The 20833-nt window shown below is 39.7% G+C and overlaps 1 protein-coding gene across 2 annotated transcripts in view; it reads right to left on the bottom strand.

Annotated features, from left to right (window-relative positions):
- The window catches only part of ctnna1 (catenin (cadherin-associated protein), alpha 1), an 86568-nt gene that overhangs the window by 16485 nt on the left and 49250 nt on the right, over positions 1 to 20833 (bottom strand). For both annotated transcript variants that reach the window (XM_044362898.1, XM_044362899.1), the window contains exons 10-15: positions 17675 to 17767; positions 15790 to 15946; positions 14364 to 14564; positions 11988 to 12139; positions 7487 to 7597; positions 5201 to 5382 (exon numbers count right to left, since the gene is read on the bottom strand). In XM_044362898.1, coding sequence (XP_044218833.1) covers positions 5201 to 5382; positions 7487 to 7597; positions 11988 to 12139; positions 14364 to 14564; positions 15790 to 15946; positions 17675 to 17767 — 896 coding nt within the window. The remainder of the gene's footprint in view (positions 1 to 5200; positions 5383 to 7486; positions 7598 to 11987; positions 12140 to 14363; positions 14565 to 15789; positions 15947 to 17674; positions 17768 to 20833) is intronic.

Consider the following 20833-nt stretch of genomic DNA (forward strand, 5'->3'; position numbering starts at 1 on the left):
TTCACATCGCATAAATACAGCAGCCACTGATTTCTCCCTAACAACTGATGTTTTCCTAAAATATTTAACAACTGAAAGGACCAACTGATAAATTTCTTCACATTTCCAGCTCTGCCTAGGTGTCCAAGTGACTGTGTTGTGATAGGGAAAAGCACACAGGCAGCCACGGAGACAAACACTAGTACTCTTGACAGGAGGACACCCTTGTGAGATTTTAACAGTGGGTTTATACATGGCGAGGGGTCTGGGGACTTCAGGTCTGGTGACAGCTGCAGGCCTCCAGATGGGTGCAAGCCACATCGGACCAAGTACTCCACAGCACAGAATGCTCTAAGACAGGTGGCTCCCAAATACGTTGCATGATCCTAAGCCACACATGCTTTATTCATGAGAGCCACCGTACAGCCATAAGCAATGCAGGAGTCAGAAAGAATCTCTCTCACTCTCTGCAGATTTGTCAGGAGAGAGGGTCCGGATCAATTACCTCATACAGCATTAACCTTGGCAAGGCTTTGTGCCAGCTCAAGGTTGAGGGGGCAATAATTTGGGCGCGGGCTGAATTAGCCAGCTACTGACCTTCCATGTGCTACTGCCGCATGTGAGAGTGAAGGCATAATGTGAAGATATATATTCAGCCAGGAAAACATTCATGTGTGCTCCCTCATACACACACACACACACACACACGGGCCTACAGGGAGCGATCCAAAGTTTTAGTGTGCCAAATAAGAAAAGTCACGACACTAAGTTGTGTTCCAGCACCTTAAATGAACTAACTCTCAGAATAACTGCACTATTAACACAGGCATGAAAGCCATTCCCACAATGACAAATGGCAATATTCTAACATAAGGAATATAATGTAATTATCAGCAAACATAAAAATATTGGCCATCACTAACATAATTAAAGCTCGACCCAAAACACTTTAAAATCAACACCTCCCACAAGCAACTGTGTAACTTTGCAACACCAGATGAGAAAATTGGTTTTAAGGTATTAAAACACTGAGCACATTCAATCAAAATGTTCTATGATTATACATATAATAAGTTAAAGTTTAGAACAAATAAAGTAACTGTTTGCTTAGTTTGGTTTATCAAATGGGAGATCCAGATGCTAGATTGGCTTTTATGTGCACATGAAGTCAGAACAACCATGTTAATATGCATATAGCTCAATACGTCATATGGTTGCAGTTGCTAGGTGACAGTAGCACAGATTAGCCTTGGTTCTTCACCAGGCAGGTAACAGAGAAATCTCACAGCCAAATCCAAAGGAACTTAATATTTGAGCAGTCTTAAATAAAGCCAAACAATAATCTAGAGTGAACAACTCAACAAGTAATAAAATATTTAATAGAGAAACTGGACATGAACACCAGCTTTACTTCATATGTTCTCAATTGATTGAACACCAGAACCTATTAGGCCTAATGATCATCAAAATATATCACAGCATGTCCGCTTACAGTACGTGTTGGAAGAAGAGAGAAGAATGAAGCATTTCAGAGATGCCAAAAAGCTGTGTAACGTTACCAGTATGTAACAAGCTACAACTTTAACATTACGACCTGAATGTGTTGTTGCAGTCACCTAGTTAGTTTTGCAGGGGAAAAAAATCCAATCCAGCTTCCAATACACATTTAATTTGAAAGACCTTGGTGGTTGGTGGGATCCACAAAATGCTACCAGTGGAGCTGCGTCCCAATCTAAAAACATGATTTACGGCGGCAGTTTGTTATTAAATCCTAGATGAAATGTGCAGGGGATAAGAGGCTTGGGATTTTTCATAGTTTAAAATCCAACCACTGTCTATAAAATGCCTCATGTCAGGCATCCAGCAGAACACAATATTGCTCTTCTTGCATCACTCAAATGTAAGCTACGCTACGTTAATGTAGTTTGCAAGTTGCCATTCTCTTGAGTCGAACTGACCAATGAATAAACTTAATTATTTAGTGCTCATGATTGCGAGCAGCTAAATGATATCAGCTAACCCCTGATTCTCAGTACCAAAACAATACTTTTCTGACAACATATTATAAACAACCAAAATCTGTTCCTACATTCTCTACCAACGTTCAATACTTGATTTAGTGCTCAAAAGTTACAAGCATTTATTCCTAGTCAGAGTCCCCACATTTTCATTCAAAATGAGGTCATTCTGTTTTTGCTTTGTTTGCTTTTTTATGCCTGCTTTGTTGTTTTTACTTTAACGATTTTAATTTTAAGCTACAAAATGCATAAGCTTAAATTATACAAAATGATTGCATTTAAGAATAATACTCAGCATGTAATGATCTCCATTTATATTAAATGCAGTATTGAAAAAGCTTCAGTGGGTTGTTTTCCTTAAGAGATTTTTTTCATTTGTATTCCTTGGGTCTGCTTTACATCGCTAAACCGTGAGAGAAGCAGCCTTTATGTTGATATAAAGATGTCACTGCAATCAATAACCTCTTAAAATATATATACACAGCTGACACCATCTAATAAAGAAACATGGAAGGCATGTTGAGATGGAAGGCAGAGTCATTTGCATTGCATTAACATGTGTGTCTACAGTGGCAGCAATTATTTTTTTCGAGGTCCTTCAGCTGAAAAGGGACCAAATAAAAAATATGCAGGGCTCTGTGCAACCTCAGTCAGATCACTGGCTGTCTTAGTATTTTGATTTCTGCTACACTTTGCCAGTATTGTACTGCTTAGGCTAAGGAAACGGGATTTTTGACCCTCTCAGAAGATGAAGATAGAGAGGCAGCTTTTGATCGTCATGATGGATGTGACTCAGTTAGCACAAGATGTCCTCTGAGTAATTCACTTGAAAATTTAAAAAGGCACAGTCCTACAAATATAGTCAGGTGCAAATACAGTCAGCCAGCTAAAATGTCCCCTCACATCCTCCACACACAGTGTGAGCTACACGAGCATGCAGAGATGGAAATTCTGCCCCAATTTAAAAGTATTAATATTACCACACTTAGCCTCATACTCAAATATCATGTACACCGTCTTATACACAAGATAATGCAGCCACTGTAACCTCATCTACCAATGAGGTTTTAAAAATATAGTTTCTCAATTCCTTTGCCTAAACCAGTCTTCAGTGCTGTAATTTTATTTCTATATTAAGTTCTTTAAAAGTCCCTTTAGGTATTGTTTATCAATGTCACATCCTTCGCAATAGGCTGCCAGAGGGAAAATCACTAAAATGTTATAGCTGTTTAGCTGGAGGCATGGGGGAGTAGGATGCATACCTAGGGTAATTAAAACAATGACTACTTCAGTGTTGTGTGGTATTTGAACATACAGAGCACTAACCTAGACCTGGCTCATTCAGAATTCTTGAGATTGTTTTTTGGTTCAACGATTTCTCTGTCAGCTTTATCGCCTCTACAAACCACTGACAAGTGTGAATACGGCCATCCTGTTGCAGCTCTGCTGAGAGAGGCTGTCCGTTTTAGATTTACTGTGCACACCCAGCTTTAGAGAGAGATTTGATGCACTGCTTATGGTTGTGCATATTAAGATTAGGGGAGGGTGGAAAAATAATCAAGAATAAAATCCTACCTACAGTGCTGCTCAAGGAAAATGAAGAGCATTGATGCATGAACAGTAGTGTTAAACTGGAGCATAGTATTGTGCAGATATGGCAAATGTTGGGAAACAAATGTGGGATTATTGGGTGATTGTATTTGACACAGGCTTAACTTAAACATGCTTTCTGTCTTGAAGGCATTTTGCTTAAATTGCACAACTCTTAGAATATTAATGTGAGGAGAGGGTAGGGCGGCATATGCATATTGGTCCTGTGAATGAAGAAAGCACTACGAAAACTCCAGACTACGAAAACTCCAGACTACAAACATTAACTGACACTAGTGCAGTGCCCGTTCAAAATGTGCCTGTTCGGAGCGGGTCAATTGCTTGGCCTCCGGTCGCTGCTTCAATGCAGAGAAAAATGAATACAGTCATTTTGAGGTGTGAATGAGCATATACATTAACAACATAAAAGAAACTAACAATCTATTATACACAGATGTTATAAATTAGAAGTGTTATAATAGTAAATAAATGTTCTTTTCTCATTTGAAGTAAAATAAGGGCTGCATTTAGAAATAAAATACTGTGCATCCTGAAATAAAGTGGATCAATCATATTTGGCTCTTAGATTGTTTATTTTCTGTGCCTTCAGTTTGGATTTGAGTGAATATGTTTGCTTCAAAGATTTGTGCTTTTTCTGTAGTGCCACTTCACATGAGACAAACTGGTTTTGAACTGCCCGCGGGAAGTCTTCCCTTCATTTTACATGTGTCCATAATTGTGTATTGAGCTGTGAGCACTTTCAAAATGCAGGTGACCTATGCTCAACCATGTACTTGAACGCCTCCTGTGTAAACACAACAGTTCATGCACTGCTGCTGCTGCTGATGTGCTAAACATGCTGCTCATGCTATGTTTGCCCAAAAGACGTTTGCTTTGTCTGTAGTGGTGCTTCACAAAATTGAACTGCCCATGGAAGTATTTGCTCTGTTTTATGCACATTAACTACAGTCATTGTGTACTGGGCTCTGAGCGCTTCTAAAACGTGGGTGACCTACGCTCAACAATGTACCTGAACGCCTTCTGTCTAGTCACACGCTGTTGCTGATCTGCTAAACAAGCTGCTTACACTATACTTTCTGTCTAGACATGGGGTAGGAGTGTCCATTCTTGATTAAAAGCTCTGTTTTCACTGTCTAGTTTTCTCCTTTTAGAATACTTTTCTATGAATCGTTTCACGCCTCAACTCTGGTCTATCTGACACGCTCGAGTTGGCAGAGCCCTGAAGCTCCGCCCTGCCCCTGCACAGAGCGAAATGACTCATTCATTGCTGGTTTATTTTAAGTTTATTAATATTGAACGTGTCGCGTTCAAATTGCACCAAATTTGACTCACTTTGTTCCCCAGCAATGCACCTGCCAAGTGTGGAGTCAATCGGATGATTGGTTCAAGAGATACACAAAGGATATAAAGACATACAAATACACAGACAGAGATTCCTTCCTTTAGTAGATAGACTGATCATCGATCAAAGGAATTATTTAGATTGTGCCACAAATCATTTACTCAGCCATTCTCTCCTATCTACAATTAAAAAACAGACCATTTGCTAGTAGAGAAAATGGCTCGGGGCCAAGCTGTTTGTCCAAACTCACCTGGTGAAGTCTGTCATCTCCATCATGATCATACACATCTGCTTAGCCAACACAATGATGTCATTGCCGCTGTCATCCCACTTGGACACCTCAGCATCCAGCTTGCTCTTCTCCTCCTGGAAGCTGGCCACCTGTTCTGCAATCTTCGCCTTCTGCTCCTGGGGCAACTGGGCCATGATAGCCTAAAGGAGGAATTATGGAAAGCATACAGGGTTAGCACACTAGACCTCAACACACTGTTGCTGAGGCCATTTCTGTGTCTCCGGGGCATTTTGTTTTACATCATCCCCTATGGTTTCCATGGATGCACACAAGTTTTCTTGCCAGGCAAGAGCATGGTGTTGTGCGAGATTACAGCAGAGAACCACTGAGGGAGTACCGCAGACTACACTGTTCCTCCTGTAACTTCTTCTGTGCATTCTAACATTTTTTACATGCACTTCCATTTTTTATTAGGACAGTCAATTGTTTTTTTTAACTCTTAGTGCTGAATTTTAATCATCTAGATGCTTAAAAGGCATGTTGGAATGAAGTCTTCAGATTGAAAAATTGCTGCATGAATTGTCAGTGCTTTAAGATGTACATTTCTCTGATTGGCTCTGGGTAAGTGGGGACTGTAAAAATAGTTTAGTTTTAGTTTGTTTTTTTTAACCACAAAAACTGGGTTCAAAACAGGGCTGCCAGCCATGAAGTAATATTATGTGTATGTAATATATATTTACTCAACTCAGTGCCTCTGGCCACTGAAGAAGATCAATATAAGGGCATTTGTTTAGCAGTACTTAATATCATATCATGACCTGCTCTACAGCAGGTCGTCCACTAATCGGAAGATCGGCGGTTCGATCCCTGGCTCCTCCAGTTGAAGTGTCCTTGGGCAAGATACTGAACCCCACATTGCTCCCGAAGGCTGTGCCATCGGTGTGAGTGTGTGTGAATGAGCATTAGGAACTCCTCCTGATGAGCAGGTTGGCGCCTTGCATGGCAGCCTCATCCATCAGTGTATGAATGTGTGTGTGAATGGGTGAATGTTGGCATGTATTGGAAAGCGCTTTGAGTGGATGGAAGACTAGGAAAGTGCTATATAAATGCAGTCCATTTACTGTTTACCATGTGCAAATGTGTTTAGCATCATTCCTATACATCCTCTTGGGGTGGATGTTAAAGGGCAACTTCCAAACAGGCAATCAAACATTTAATGAATGAGCTTGTGAGGCCGAAGTGGATAGACACTTAAGAGCAGGAAATCGAATATCATCGCAAGAGCGTTCATTCCATTACTGGTAAATAGGACTCTCTCCAGAGTCACCTAAGCTTCAGTAAGGCTCTTCAGGGCAGTGCAAAGATGGAAAGCGCCTATCAGACAAAACAGTCAGATAATCTTCAGTGATCAAAACAAACAGCATGGAAATGTACTGATGCGCCATTAGGGATTTTTGAGATTAATTTATCACTCTTTCTTTTTTAAGACATTAAAGCAGTTAGCCTCTAAAGTTAAAGTGTGATCTTAAAATGGAAAAAAAAGCTATTTTGTAAGAAGGCAAACACTGACATACACACAATGACAATACTGGCCTATCCACTTCACTGTAGCATCACTGCACAAGACAAAACAACAGAAAGAGCAGCAATCCAGGCTCAAAACAGCTTGGATTCACACTTCATTTCACCCCTGCCATGAGGAGTGCAAACAAAAGCAGACTTATTATCTGATGAGAGTCTTTTCTGGTAGCCAGCAGAGTGCTTGAAAAGTCTGACCTGCACATTCAATGAATCAACCACCAGCACAAATTCAAGGGTTCACACATGGCATTTGAAAACTAGCTGGCACTGATAACGGATAATTTGAAAAAATTCTAAAAAGAAAAAAAAACAAAAGTATTTCATTGTACCAGGAAAGTGAGTGTAGTTTTTTCTCTAATGCTTTGTCAAACATGCCACATGAGAATTAACACATAATTGACACAAGTTGGACAGCAATATTCAACTTAATAACTTAAGCATATAACTAAAGCATGCAAGTCAATATTTAACCTTCTTCAAGTACGTCTCTGTTCAGTGGGGCTCTACTGAACACTTTCTGCTAAATGGAAATACCAAAAACATAAATGTGCGTATTTTTAATGCGTGTATGTGTTTTTTTCTCATACTGTTCCTCATTTCTCACAAAGTATAATTGATGCCATGTGATAACTGAAGATTTCAGACCATTAACAGGGTATGTGCTGTTTAGGGAGCAGACTAGGGAATGTCTGTTAATACTACAAGTAGAAAAGTAACACTCACCCGAGCACTCTGGCCGGCAATAAGCTGGTCATCCTCCGTTTGCACGCTGGTCCTGCTGCGAACATCGAAGTCCTCGGTCTCAAAGTCAGAGTCGTCCAACTCTTCCGGAGTCTGTAATGGGAAAAATGTACAAGGTGAGGAGGAGAAACAAGAGTATTCATTGAGTATAAAAGAAAAATAAGGTAAGAACAATCTGTTGTGAGCGGAGAATATAAAATAATATTGGCATACAACAGCCTTTTGAGCCCTATTAAATAACCAACCTGCTTACTATCTATGAGAAATGCCTTGGTGCTGCCAGCCAGGACAGCCTCAGATAAATGTCTTCTTCCCTGTAGCTTGGTAAAAGAAACTGTAAACGCTAAATGAATTTGTAAATCAAGTGTAATATGCTGCCTGCGCATTTTGAGAGGGAAAATGAAGGTACGAGCTGGTATGAAACATATTGGGAGCAAAACGCTTCTGAGTCCCATCTGTCGCCGCTATCTGTAGAAAGGAGGGTGAGACATGAGTTGTACTCTTCTAGAGTGTTGCTACTTCATCTGTGATCCTTCACCTCTTCCCTAGCTTTGAATGCAAAACAAGCCATGAGCAAATGTTTTTCCATAAATATTAATATTCAAAAGAATTTCTATCTCAACAGGTCATGCTTACGGCAAAATACAATACTGCCTGACAGGAAAATGTATCTGGTGGTGATACGGACACAAGGAAGATGATGTGGACAGATAAAGGTGCATTATCACGCCTGTGCCGCTACTCATGCTTATCCAGCTGTCTCAATACCTCCCTTCTGTAATGGATTTGGAGCCTTCACATCTAAAAATAGCTGAAGGTCTCTGAACAACCTTACTCTGCTTTATGGAATGTAGAGATGCTCTTGTTCTCCAGGGAATAAGGGGTATGGTTTCAGATACAAAGCTGTAGTGACTCATAGGCATCTCTTTCAACCCAGACAATGCTGTTCAGTGGGGCAGAGATATCACCTGCTGTGGCCTGTGCAACAGATAACCTGTGAATGTGGGAGGCTCAGAAACGATAGCTCATGGTGGGCACCCAATGGGAAACTACTGTAGAAAAGTGACAAGAGTAGCCTGTAGTTTGATAATAAAGGGCTTTTATCAGAGTAAGTGAGATCTTCATTCCATTTTTCAGACGGTGGCAAAACAAATGAATCAATATTTAATTTTGTAATGTCCAGTATCTCCACTGTGAGTGGCTGAAACATTCAGTTTCACCTCTATGAGGCATACATGACCAGATGGTATCTGAAGTGCCAGTTAGGAGACGACAGGGGAGAGCTGAAATTACAGTACAGAGACAGAGCGCAATTAAGTCCCGCTCACCACGGAGGGGAAAACAATTCATCGCTCTCCATTGACTTTGTATTAAGTGAAGGTGCCTCCTTGTCACTTCTGTCTGCTAGCAAACAACAGAAAAATGCCTATAAGCTGCTGTGCAGTGGGATGCACTACCAGCAGGGTAAAGTACCCAGATACAAGTTTTTATAAGCTGCCGAACCACAAAACTGAGCCTTTAAGAAGATAAAAGTGGATAACGTTACAGAGCTGTGTGCTGTGTGGTGGAAGAGACAGATCCGACCTGAGCTGCACGGACAGCCCGCAGCTCAAAAACCTCCGTAAAATTGACACATATACCTGGACACGCTGCTAGTCACAGAGAACATGCAGGTTGAAAGTAAAAACAGAACAGCTGTTTAATTGAAAGGTATGCAGTGTTTGTAATAGACCTTAAAATAACAGAATAGCTAACCTGCATTCAGCTGAAATGTTAACTGTAAAAAGAGTCTGAATGGGAAATGACTGCATATCTGTGCATGTAATTTCCCCGCCTATGTTTAGAAACTGTACTCACCATATGAGCTGTGAAAAATGTCATGCCAGTCTGTTACATAGTGGGGTTTTCTATATAGTTGTACTGTCTCTACTGTAGACGTGATATCAGCCCTTGCATTCATGTATTACATCTTAATGCAACATGTTTCAGCATATGCTATAAAGTGCCTTTTCCTCTCTGGTAGACACAAGGTGTTACAATAATCCTTTGACATGCTGAAATCTAATGTTTTTAGCTAGCTACAGGCATTTTGTTAGCGTTTGAGCCCTTGCTTGTATATTATGGCGCTGAAAGTTTCCCCCTCCGGTGGGCATACTTTTCAGAGTGTGATATGTTGTACTCTGTCTCTATCGTGACGACGCTAGAAAGGAGTTCTATCTGGTATTGTTGTCTGTTGCTATAGATATATACAGTGCAGTCAAACAGTGAAATCTCCTATTGATATTCTTTTTGTGACATTCGGCTCACAGCCTCCGTAAGTAGCGCATAATTTTTTTTTTTTTAAGAGCAGGCAAAATCACCTTGGGCCGTGATGCACAGCAAAAATCATAAGGTAGCAACAGCTGCCCCCCTGTATGTCGCTGTCAGCAGCTCCGCGAGTTTGAGACAGTTTGATGTCTGCGAGGCGTATTGTCTGATGTCGCTGTAGGTGAGGAGAAGGTCCTGTCCACCTGTCAAATATCCAAGGGACGTCCAACATAGGCTGCCTGTGCACCACTTACAGAGGTTAAAGACTTGTCTATCTTGAGTAGCCCCAACCACACACTTGTCTGTTCTGATTTACGAGTAGGTCACTGTGCGGCACATGCATGTGAGGGTTGACAGAAAGATGGCTAGAGACAGTGTGTGAGTGGAAATGCCCTCGAGAAGTTGCATCATAGTGCTCTCAACAAAGTGGATTCGGAATGTTTCGTATTTCTATAGACTCAGAGTTAAACATACATGGTTTCATGTGTAAACTGTACCATTGAAGGACAGTTTAGCCAAGCAAAGGGTTCTTTGAGATAGAAATGAATGTTTTTGATACACTTGTCTAATCCCATTACAAACAACACCAATTAGAGTGAGTTTAAGGAGACGGCTGTGTAGATGCTACTGAAAATTCCACCCGACTAAGCAGCTGAGCCATTTCCTGCTGAATAATTACTATAAAACCAGCGGTGATTACTTCTCACACCTGATCAAAAAATCCTGGCAAGCTCATGGGGAGCTACATACTGTTTTTTCAGATAATGGATGAAGTTGAGTCACATCACTATCTCCTGCTTTCAGCCAATGGCAGAATGTATCTGATGGATTAATTATAAGTAAGCAACATTTTTTTAATAAATCCTCTGATATTTTTAACATGCATGCACACCAACACACAACCACCCACCTGGTAGCGTTCAGCCTGCCCCACAGGCCCGGTGTTAACAGCTTAATCAATCTAGATAACAAGAGTGGAGCTGGGGCAGAGGGAGACCGAATGTAGCTCTCTGGCTCGCAGTCCAACTAAAGAATGCTAATTAAAACTTCCATCTTAAATCAGTTGCTTATTATAATGCAAATACTGCATAATGGTTGCTCTCTCATTTGGTTTTTGTCTATGTCTAAGCGGCATTTTTAATAGGAGCCCAAGCAGGGTTTGGAGCACCACTGTCAACACAAAATGTGCTGTCAGGACTAATAATTACAATTCAAAAGATTAAAGTGTTGAAAATAATGGGAGATGGCATAATACAACCAACCAGCACATTGTAACTCCACATAGTAAATACATAATTAAGCTGTTACACATGAGGACCAGTTTAAACAAATCAACTTAATTCTTAATATATGAGAAATCAAATTTGGCATTTTTAAGTAGTTAAACTAGTTATATTATAAAGCCTTAAGAACGATTCATTTCTCTTTACAGCTGCAGTGGGATTTGTTGTCAGCTCATTGTCAGTCAATTAGGTAACGCTTCAATGGTACCCAACTACCATCTGTCTCAGTTATAGTTGTTGTACTCAAGCAAAGGCCATTAACCCACAGACAACTAAGGCTAGATAGCAAGTCTGGTCAATTAGGTCGGCTCTTGCCTGAGACAAGCTAATCATTGGCTTCTAAGACCACACGCATATACTGTTTCTCACGTACCATTAAAAATAACATCTGGTGCAGAGACCAATGGCCATATTTTATTTATTTATGCACACATACACATACACACATACACACACACACACACACACACACACACTACAATAACCAACGACACAATGTTGGGGGATTAGATGACTTCTGTTGACATTTTTTAAAAGAAACTGCATCAAATTAATGCCATCCTCGGATAATTCATTTTAACCTTTACACTGGGTTTGTGTGGCTTTCATGGAGTTACAGCTTCTTAATGTGATCAAAGGCAAGTCATGCTGAAGGTAAACCTTTCTATACACATGAAAACAAATCCTGAAGTGAAGGAGCATTACTCCTGACAGTTAGGACTGTGTCCAAGCTCTAGAGAGAAAATGTAACTCCCACAGTTCAGGTTTAACACAGAATAAGGAAGGGATTATACTGTCATTTAAAATAAAAAAATATGGATTTTAAGCTCATGGCAGAAAATCAAGTCTTCTGTTGTATTAGTGGAGGGGGAAAAAAAACCAGTATGACTTACTCTGATCATGAGGACAGCCTTGCGAATGTCGCGAATGCCATCATATACCAGACGGGAAGCATCGATGAACTCGTTTTCATCCACAGGTTGCGAGGGGTTTGCGCTCAAGGCCTCCACTGCAGACTCTACTTGTTCTGTGAACCGTGGCATGACTGAAGGAGGGTGAGATGAAGGTGGGAAAAACAATATCAAAGAAGATTCACTCCAAAAAACACAGTGAAGGTAGGAACATTTCCAGAGTAACCACAGTGTAAAAGAACAGACAGCAAAAGCTCGTTTATATACCTTGAGTAAGGCATGAAATGTTATACCACATGAATAATTAAAAAAAAAAAAAAAAATCTCGACATTGACAGAATGACTAATTGCATAAACACACTGCCCACCCACCACCTCCGACACACAAGAGTCCATGGGTTTGTGAAAGCAGATTTTACCACAGCAGTGTGCCTCAGCCCAGCTTCTTTTCTATTCCACATCTATGACATTACCAGAGATTACAAGTTATCAAAGGGTACTTCTTTCTATGCCTGTGAAAACAGTAGCCTCTGAATAATTTATTAAAAAGTGTGGTGATTAAATTAACCTTTGACAGATTAAATTCTGTGCTGTTGGTTTACTTACTCGCTGTCGTCTTTGAGAAATAGGGAACAAAACGCTTGAGGGAATAGATCCCAGATTTAGCATGACAGAGTTTTCCAATAGAAGGTTTTGCAAAGCTGCCCCAGCGGGCATGTATTTTGCCCCATTGACAATATAATAACAGCTCCAGAGGGCTCTCAAGCACATCTGCATTAATAGTATTTGAAATTCAGTATTTAGAATTCAGCTGGGCCTTCATGGGAGAGACATGGAAGTCAGGATGCAGATGTGAAGGCACAGAGAAGCAAAAAAAAGAGGATTTGGTTTGTGCTTAGAGACAGTTTAAAACCTGCAGGCTTCTGTATGAAAATTATGTTAAAAGGAAATATAAAAACCCTGTGACACTGTGAACCTTTATATTAAAAAGACAACATCCATTTTATCCATCTCAAATGTACAACTAATCAACTGTAGTGCTGCAAACATTAGTCTTATCTTTTTTTCTCAGTGACAGAATGTGACAGAATCCTACTACCAGATGCATCACGATATTAAAAGAACATGATGAGATTACATATGCATAAGGTTTTGTAAACTGGCACTGATCTAGAGACTAGAGATTTTTTTTCACTGTTCAATATTTTATTTTTTGTCAGCCACTTAAGACCACAATTGCTGTTTTTATTTTGATACTGTGTTGTGAAATATGGTCATGCTTTGGATTTGTTGGTGTAATTTGATTTTTGCTACTAGGATGTTTAATAAATGCCCAATATATACACAGACATTTGCATACAATGTCTATTTTTTGTTATTCATGGCAGGTAAAAGGAAAAAAAAACATGTTTTGTCTTTGAGTCAGAAAGCATTAAAACCAGTGAGATAAGACTGACTGATAAAATCCACATTATTTAAATGACCTGCAAGTCTCTGAAACTATGCTCCAATTTCACCACCTTACCTGATTTAATGCACTTACACTGGTCAGACAGATGACAGTGCATGTCAGAGCATAAGTCTACAATTAAAGGTCGAGTCTGAGTTTACACCTAAATCCCTTCACTTTACTGTGGAGGGGACGAGGGAAAGTCTGACAAAAATTCTCTCGACAGTTTATGTCTCCAGAGCTCACCACCTCTCTAAACCACAGGAGAGATTCCTGCTTGAACTACAGCCAGCGATTCCTTATTTCTGATGGGCCCAGCTTTAAGAGGGCCAAGCCATTTCCAGGTCTGACAACCGACAAAGCAGTCTGCCATCTTGTTAGCTTGCTTGAGATAGAGGCTAACACAGCTTACGCATACTGGCTGATAATGATATATGACAGTATATGAACAAAAACAACTTCTATGACATAACTTGGGTTAAGATATTCAGGGGTATCCAACAAGTGAACAGTGCCTTCTGTGCAGATTAGTAGCATCAGTTGTGTCAGAAGTGGTTGGATCTCACAATCTTGCATTCACAATGTATACTGGGTGTTGAGGAAGTGGCTGAAAACAGTCTCTGATTTTCAAAAAATTGCATTTTCCATCATATTTCGGTGTATCTTTAAACATGTTTGCTTTTTTAAATGTCACTACCATTCAAACTTGAAACGATGTGCTAAGTTAAGATGTTCAAACAACCCTTTAAGAGTAGACGCCTGAGTAAGAACATGAGTGAACACATCTGGATATGGCCTCTCCACTTTGACTGTATCCATAATCTTGTTTAAGTGAACACTGAATACTTTATAAATTCAAATCACTTGCACATAAGTGCAAGTTTCATTACATAATGTTTGTGTCATACCTGTGTTAGTGAGGAGCTTGGTGGCCTCCAAGACTTTCTCGGTATAGACTCCAGGTTCATAATTGTCCATTTCAGAAGTGACCACGTGGACAACTCGGGCAGCACGGCCTCGAATAGCCCCAGCAGTGCGATCCAAACCATCCACATCTTTCTCCTGCAGAGCGATGACACACTTGTTCACATCTTCTAGGATGTGGTTCTCTGGGGACATAAAACAATGATGCAGTTAGTTGTTTATATGTTTTGTTAGTCAACCACCTTGTTGCAAACATGCCATGAGCCTGCCTGGATACAAAGGTTAGAAGTTAGTGTGGAAATATGTTCATTTTTTTAAACTGAGACATACTTTAACCAAAGATGGCACATGTTTGTACCAGTATAAATGAGGAAATCCCCAGCCTTCACGCTGTTTGCATAGCCTTGAAATTAAGAGGGCTACTGGGAGGCACAAAGATAGGATGGGGAGGGCTGAAGACAAATTCTCAGACTGCTTATTAATGGAGAGCCTGTAAAATGCAAATGTCCACTGTGTAAATTACAGTCTGCCCTTGGCTGGAGGTGAGAGAAGTCACTCTGCTTAATGCTTAATGAGAACTCTTTAAGGGTATGCCTGACAAACCATTTGTGCGCTTTAACACACGTGACAGGATGTCAATTTCAGCTGTAGTTCTGCTGATGCTTCAGTGCTTTCCTCTGTTCAGTTCAATCACTCTTGGTACGCATGGCTCTCATCAGAGAAGACTAATACCTCAGCTCCTTTACAGCTATTTTACCTCCTCTTAAGAATCCATCTAAAAGGAGACTAAATGAGCTGGCTAACGATAGAACCAATCTCAATGTTTGTTTACAACAACCCTGCATCACGTACATATAATTTAAATGGTGCTGATCAAAAATAAATGACAGTTTAATCAAATAAAGAAGTAAACAAAGAAGCAAATGTATATAAGTATAAGTAAGTATAAACAGTAAGTTGTAAAAGTAATTAAAAGTAAGCATAAGTAAGTATGAATGAGTAAAGCAGTGGTAATGCAGCCACCAGTTAGTCCGACCGGTGGTGAGATGTCACTGTTGAGTAGATTTGGTTTAACAAAGACAGCACAGCAGAAACTTCAGATAGGTCGGATCACTGTGTTTAACTATACATCTTTAAACGTTACAGTTACGGCTGAAAACGACAACAGAAATAAACAAGTTTGCCAATTTCACATATGTCTGCAATTCAGTTAAACTGCCAGTTGTCTACCTGGAAGTGACTGTTGTTGTTAGCATGACGTCACAGTGATTCAGTCTATACACAGTGAAGTGTCTGTTTTCACTTCTTTTCTTTCTTTCTTACCCTTTTCTTTTACATTTAATCAGCCATCAAAGCCTGAACAAATACAGATGAATAACATATCTATTCATGCAAATAATTACCACTCACCAGACACACAGAGGAAGTCATCAATGGATGTTATGTCATCAACGGCATCAGTGAGGACGCGGACCTGCTTCTCCCACTGCTCCTTGAACAAATCCATATTGTCCTGGGCCACCTTACTGTTGGGCTTGGCAGCAAGGGCTAACGCTGCATTAATCACCTGTAATCACCCAATTACAGCCATTAAAGCTCCATTACGGCATAGCCCTCAGCCACAACATTAGCATACTGTGGGTTGATTGCACGAAGCCCCCCGCTCTCCCACCCCAATGTTGGGACTGCAGCATGAAGCCAATTCATTCCTGGGAGTGATTATAGACACAGAGTGTTTTGAAGGATTGAATGAAATAAAACTAATAGCTGCCTGTTTTGGGGGAAGAAACATCTGTGGATATCAAAGCTCAGGATGAATGGGAGTCATTAGATGAGATTAAAAAGAGCAATGGCAGCACAGTGGAGAGAGCTGACAAGGCTCAGAGGTGCAGATGAGGGACTAGTAGTTAGCATGGTAAAGGTTTTTTTTCCCCCTCGACTCTACCTGAATTGTCTGCTCTTTCCACTATATCATGTGTGAAATTAAAATCACACAGTTGGACCAAACAATTTGCTGTTTTGATATGAACTAACAAATTTTGTATCTAAACAGTTAAATTAGGAACTGCGGGTTTTTGTACACAGATGGCTGATAGTTTTGAAAGCGGGGGAGGGGGACTGGCAATTACAGACCCAGTAGATTTCAGAGAGTCCAGCACAGGTTGGAGGGGTGAGGTAGGGGGGGCGCACAGTCAGTCAATACACTCACATGCACACTACAAAATAATCATGGCAAATTATCTGATTAAGAAAATAACTGCAGTCTTTCTACTTGGATATTTTTCCAGTCAGAGCTTTGTTGGAGACAGGGTTAATTAAAGGTTGTTCATCTAACTGTGTCTTAAGGTAGTTATTGGCTGGATTCAACATACCCACAAACTTCTGGATTAAAAGTTATTCTTTTTCATTTGTTTTAATCAAAGGTATTTCACAGTTTAATAAAACATGCAGGGCAAGCAGAGCCCTGTGACTCTGTGACATGCACCATTTCTTACGTATATTTATATATGTATAAAAATAAAGATAGAGAGAGGAAGATATTCTCTGTCAAGTTTCTGATTCCTCTTGTGTTCAGAACTTGACACAGGAGGGGGTCCACAGGTTTCACGGGGGTGAATTTCTAACTTAGCACCACAGAGACCTGGAATTGAATTCCAGGTAGTGTTACCCTTCAGTAAGGTTTATGTTCCAACAAACACAAAATTCTGTGTTTGTTCATGTGCCTGCACTGGCAACTTCAACTGATTGTTTGTTTTTCCTCTTAACACCACTAGCTAAGCCACTTTTTGTGTGGCATGTTTGTGACTATTTTCCATATATTATTATTTTAATTAATACATTGTGGGAAGAAAGACAACTACCACACACATTTCTTTGTCCAGTTGGCACAGATATGGAAATAAATTGCAGAGTATGCAAATCATTGTAATCCAGGTCTATTAGTTGCTTTACGCTCACATTCTGACCTCGACCTTGATTTGGTAACCCAATTAAGATTTGTAAATGAAAGCTGCAAAAAATTAAATATTGTCCTAATCTGGTTATAAAATATTTAATTCCAGGTCAGTCGGGCTGAAAGATTGACAAAAGCTGTATATCAAAATTGTCATATGGAGAAAAAAAAAAAAAAAAAAAAAAAACACAGAATAGCTCCTATTTTAATTAAAGCTTATAATAATGGCCTAGCCTTTTTTGGCCACTCTTAGCAGTAGTATTAAAAGACAATGTGGCAGACTCTCAAAGAGGTACACACTCAATGAGCTGGCTGGAAATCGGGGGCAAAAGAGACAGGTACCTGGGGGCAAAGAGTTTCCAGTTGAGATGCTGCCATCCGGACGAGCTTCACTCCCTCCTCGTTGTTGGAGATGGAGCATGCCAGGTTGGCCACCTAAAGGGAAAATGCACACAAAACTACTTTTAGACACAGACAGCGATTCAGACACAAAGATTTATTTTTAGAGAAAAGAGAAAGAGCAATACATACATATATACATAATTAAACTTAAATTAGATAAAGTTCATTATGGTAGCCTGGTTTAGAGATTCTTCTCTCTCAGAAATAGAGCAGATCTGCAATACTACAAATCTCTGTGGAATACAAACCGACTGCTGAGGATTAATTTATAAAGCTGAAAAAATGATACAATACAATGGCACAGATGGGAAATATGAGAAGTAGGAGGGAAAACAAAAGCTAAGTTTTGTATTGATTTTCCAAAAAAATACAAAAAAAAAATCTTAAAATGCAAATGAAAGTTGTAGCTTTTAGTTCAAGGACGTGGTTATTCTCAAAGACTAAATCACGAGGCTGCCATTACGCTCCTGGAATCAGAGAGGCAAATATTCCTGACACTTTCAAAAACCGAGCAGCCGAGCGAGAACTGGAGTGCTGAGCTAAGCAAGTCTTGCTTGCTGCTGCCAACATTTATGGTTTGTGAGTATATTTACTTGTATTGACCAACAAATCAAGCTCCCCGCAATTATTTCTAAATATTTTCTGCATCTTCCAGAGTAACATTATGCATCTACTCATATTCACAAAAATTTAGGTCAGAGACTTTGAAGATTCCCATTTGTTGTTTGGTATGTGCTGGCAACAATGCTGAAACAGAATGCCTGGGATGTGAGGAACTGTGCCAAAGTGGGATTATCCAATGGACAGAAAATGTGCTGAAACGTAATCAATTTACAAAGGCTAAACCAACTCTTGATTGCACTGGAGCAGAAACAGGGACTGAAGGTTTTTTTTTTTCACAACCTGGGTCTCTATTTTTGTAGTTTCAGCCACCAATCAGTTAATTTTACTCACCAATTTAATTGCAGAGATCTGGGTCATGCAGATACTTTTCAAAACCAAATAGCAGGAGCTTTTCAAAACCAAATAAACGTCTATAAACAACAGCTTGGAAAATAATTTTAACATTTGCATTAATTTTCTTTTTTCTCTTTCCAAGTAAGAAAGGGAAAACAGATGTTTACAACATGTGTGATCTTTGATTGCTCCAGTTTCTTGCCTTGCTGGACTCTACAGGGTTATATCAACATCACCAGAGCTCAGTAATTAAGCTGGAAGATACAATGATATTATAAATGTGTGGGAATGTGGGAAGAAATGTATAAAAATAACACACAGGCTGTAAAAAAAAAAGATTAATTTTCCATTAAATGCACTGGTGGTGGAATGCATCCGTGAATGAAAGATCCTCTTCGTCTCAATCCTACAAGAAGATATGCAACCCCATCTCAAAACTCCTGAGCAATTCTGCTGATGAGAAGCACTTATTCCACTGCACCGGTGATGCAATGAAACATTGATATAAACACATCCTACATCACTATGCAAACACATGCGGGGACCACAGGGAGAACATTCAGTAACCTGGGAAGAGGGGTGAGAGAGTGGTTACGTAAAGAGAAAAAAAAGGCATTTTATGGAGAAACCTGTGTTTTTACTTTCATGATCTTTAACACAAGCTTTCTCTTACTCTCACTGTTATATCACTGGGAAAGTAGTCATTCCAGCGTAAAGGTACTGGAGGAAGCCTTGATTCCACTTGCCATGTGGTACCATAGTACCATTCAAAGTGTCAGAAGAGTCAAATTCATGCAGATGCTTGCCAAAATACACTTGTTTTAAAGTCTCTCTTTCCACAGAAAAAAGAAAAAAAAAAAACACTGCTTCATCAGGCTGCAATGTTATACAAAACTATTCTCGCCTCTATAATATTAATAATCTTTGAAAAAACATTTCATGTTAGGGTGCACTTCAATCTTAAACATCCTGCAAAAGGACAACCTTATAAACATGAAACACAATCTTTGTAATCAAGAATCTGTATTTAAGACGACGACAATGAACATGTTAAATCATTTGAAACGAGTCAGAACCAGTAATTTAATTATGCTACCTGGCAGATGCACAAAGGAGGAACAATCCTTTCCAACCTTTATCCTTATGGCTTTATCATGGTGCACAGGGTTTACAATCCCATCTCTTTAACTACCTTTTACTGCATCCTGGCAGATAAGAAACATTATTTGTGTCAGTCTATGTATAACTTGATGAATTTTGTGTTGATTTTAAGAGATGAGATGACAAACAGCTTGTTGTGATCAGAAATGTGTGCCACCACTGTGTCATTATTCCAGCATTATGCACCAACAGCAGGTTCAGTGAATCACACTGTGCCTCAAATCTCTTGCTAAATAATTTGTATCCGTCTTAAGGAACCAACTTTTAAATGCGTAATAAAATGCAGGCAGAAGGCTGAAGACAGTATTGCCAAACAGGGGCAGACACCAGATTGTAAATATTTCCCCTTGGTTGTCAGGACAGGAGAGAGTACAGGAGGAGAGCAGGGAGGAGGAGAAAGTCTTTTGGAAGCTAAATATGCAATGTCATCGTTGTACTAAATAAAATCTCAGCTAAAAATGTGTAGCCGTAATTCTCTTAATAAAAGGATTAGAGACCTGATAAAAGGCAAGTCATACTAATAAACTGGCAGACAGAGACGCATCGATCGATTGACCACTGATTGAAACCGGACGGTTTTCAGCTGATTGGCCATGACCAGTGACCAGTTGATCAGTCTCATATATCCGATTTTTTGCCGGTCAAATTTACACACTTGCCGCACGATGGTTCACGTCACACACACAACAGAACAGACAGTAACGTCACACCCACACAACATGTCGTTGGTGTGGAAGTTCTTCAGCGTGAGTGAAGAAGACACAAAGTCCAAATTAAGTCGTGGATGAACAACCTTGAAAACATTTGGAACAACTAACTTAATCCGACATTTAAAAAAAAAAAACATAACCGCGGTGACATGCCCCAATTTCAAGAAGCTAGCAAAGGCAAAGCAGCTAAAGATTTTTAAATAGTTAATGTTTTATATGAACCTACAATTTAGTTTCAATTTTCCATTAAAGAAAAGTTACAAAAGCGTTT

Source organism: Thunnus albacares, chromosome 10, assembly GCF_914725855.1.
Source record: "Thunnus albacares chromosome 10, fThuAlb1.1, whole genome shotgun sequence".
NCBI classification, from domain to species: domain Eukaryota; kingdom Metazoa; phylum Chordata; class Actinopteri; order Scombriformes; family Scombridae; genus Thunnus; species Thunnus albacares.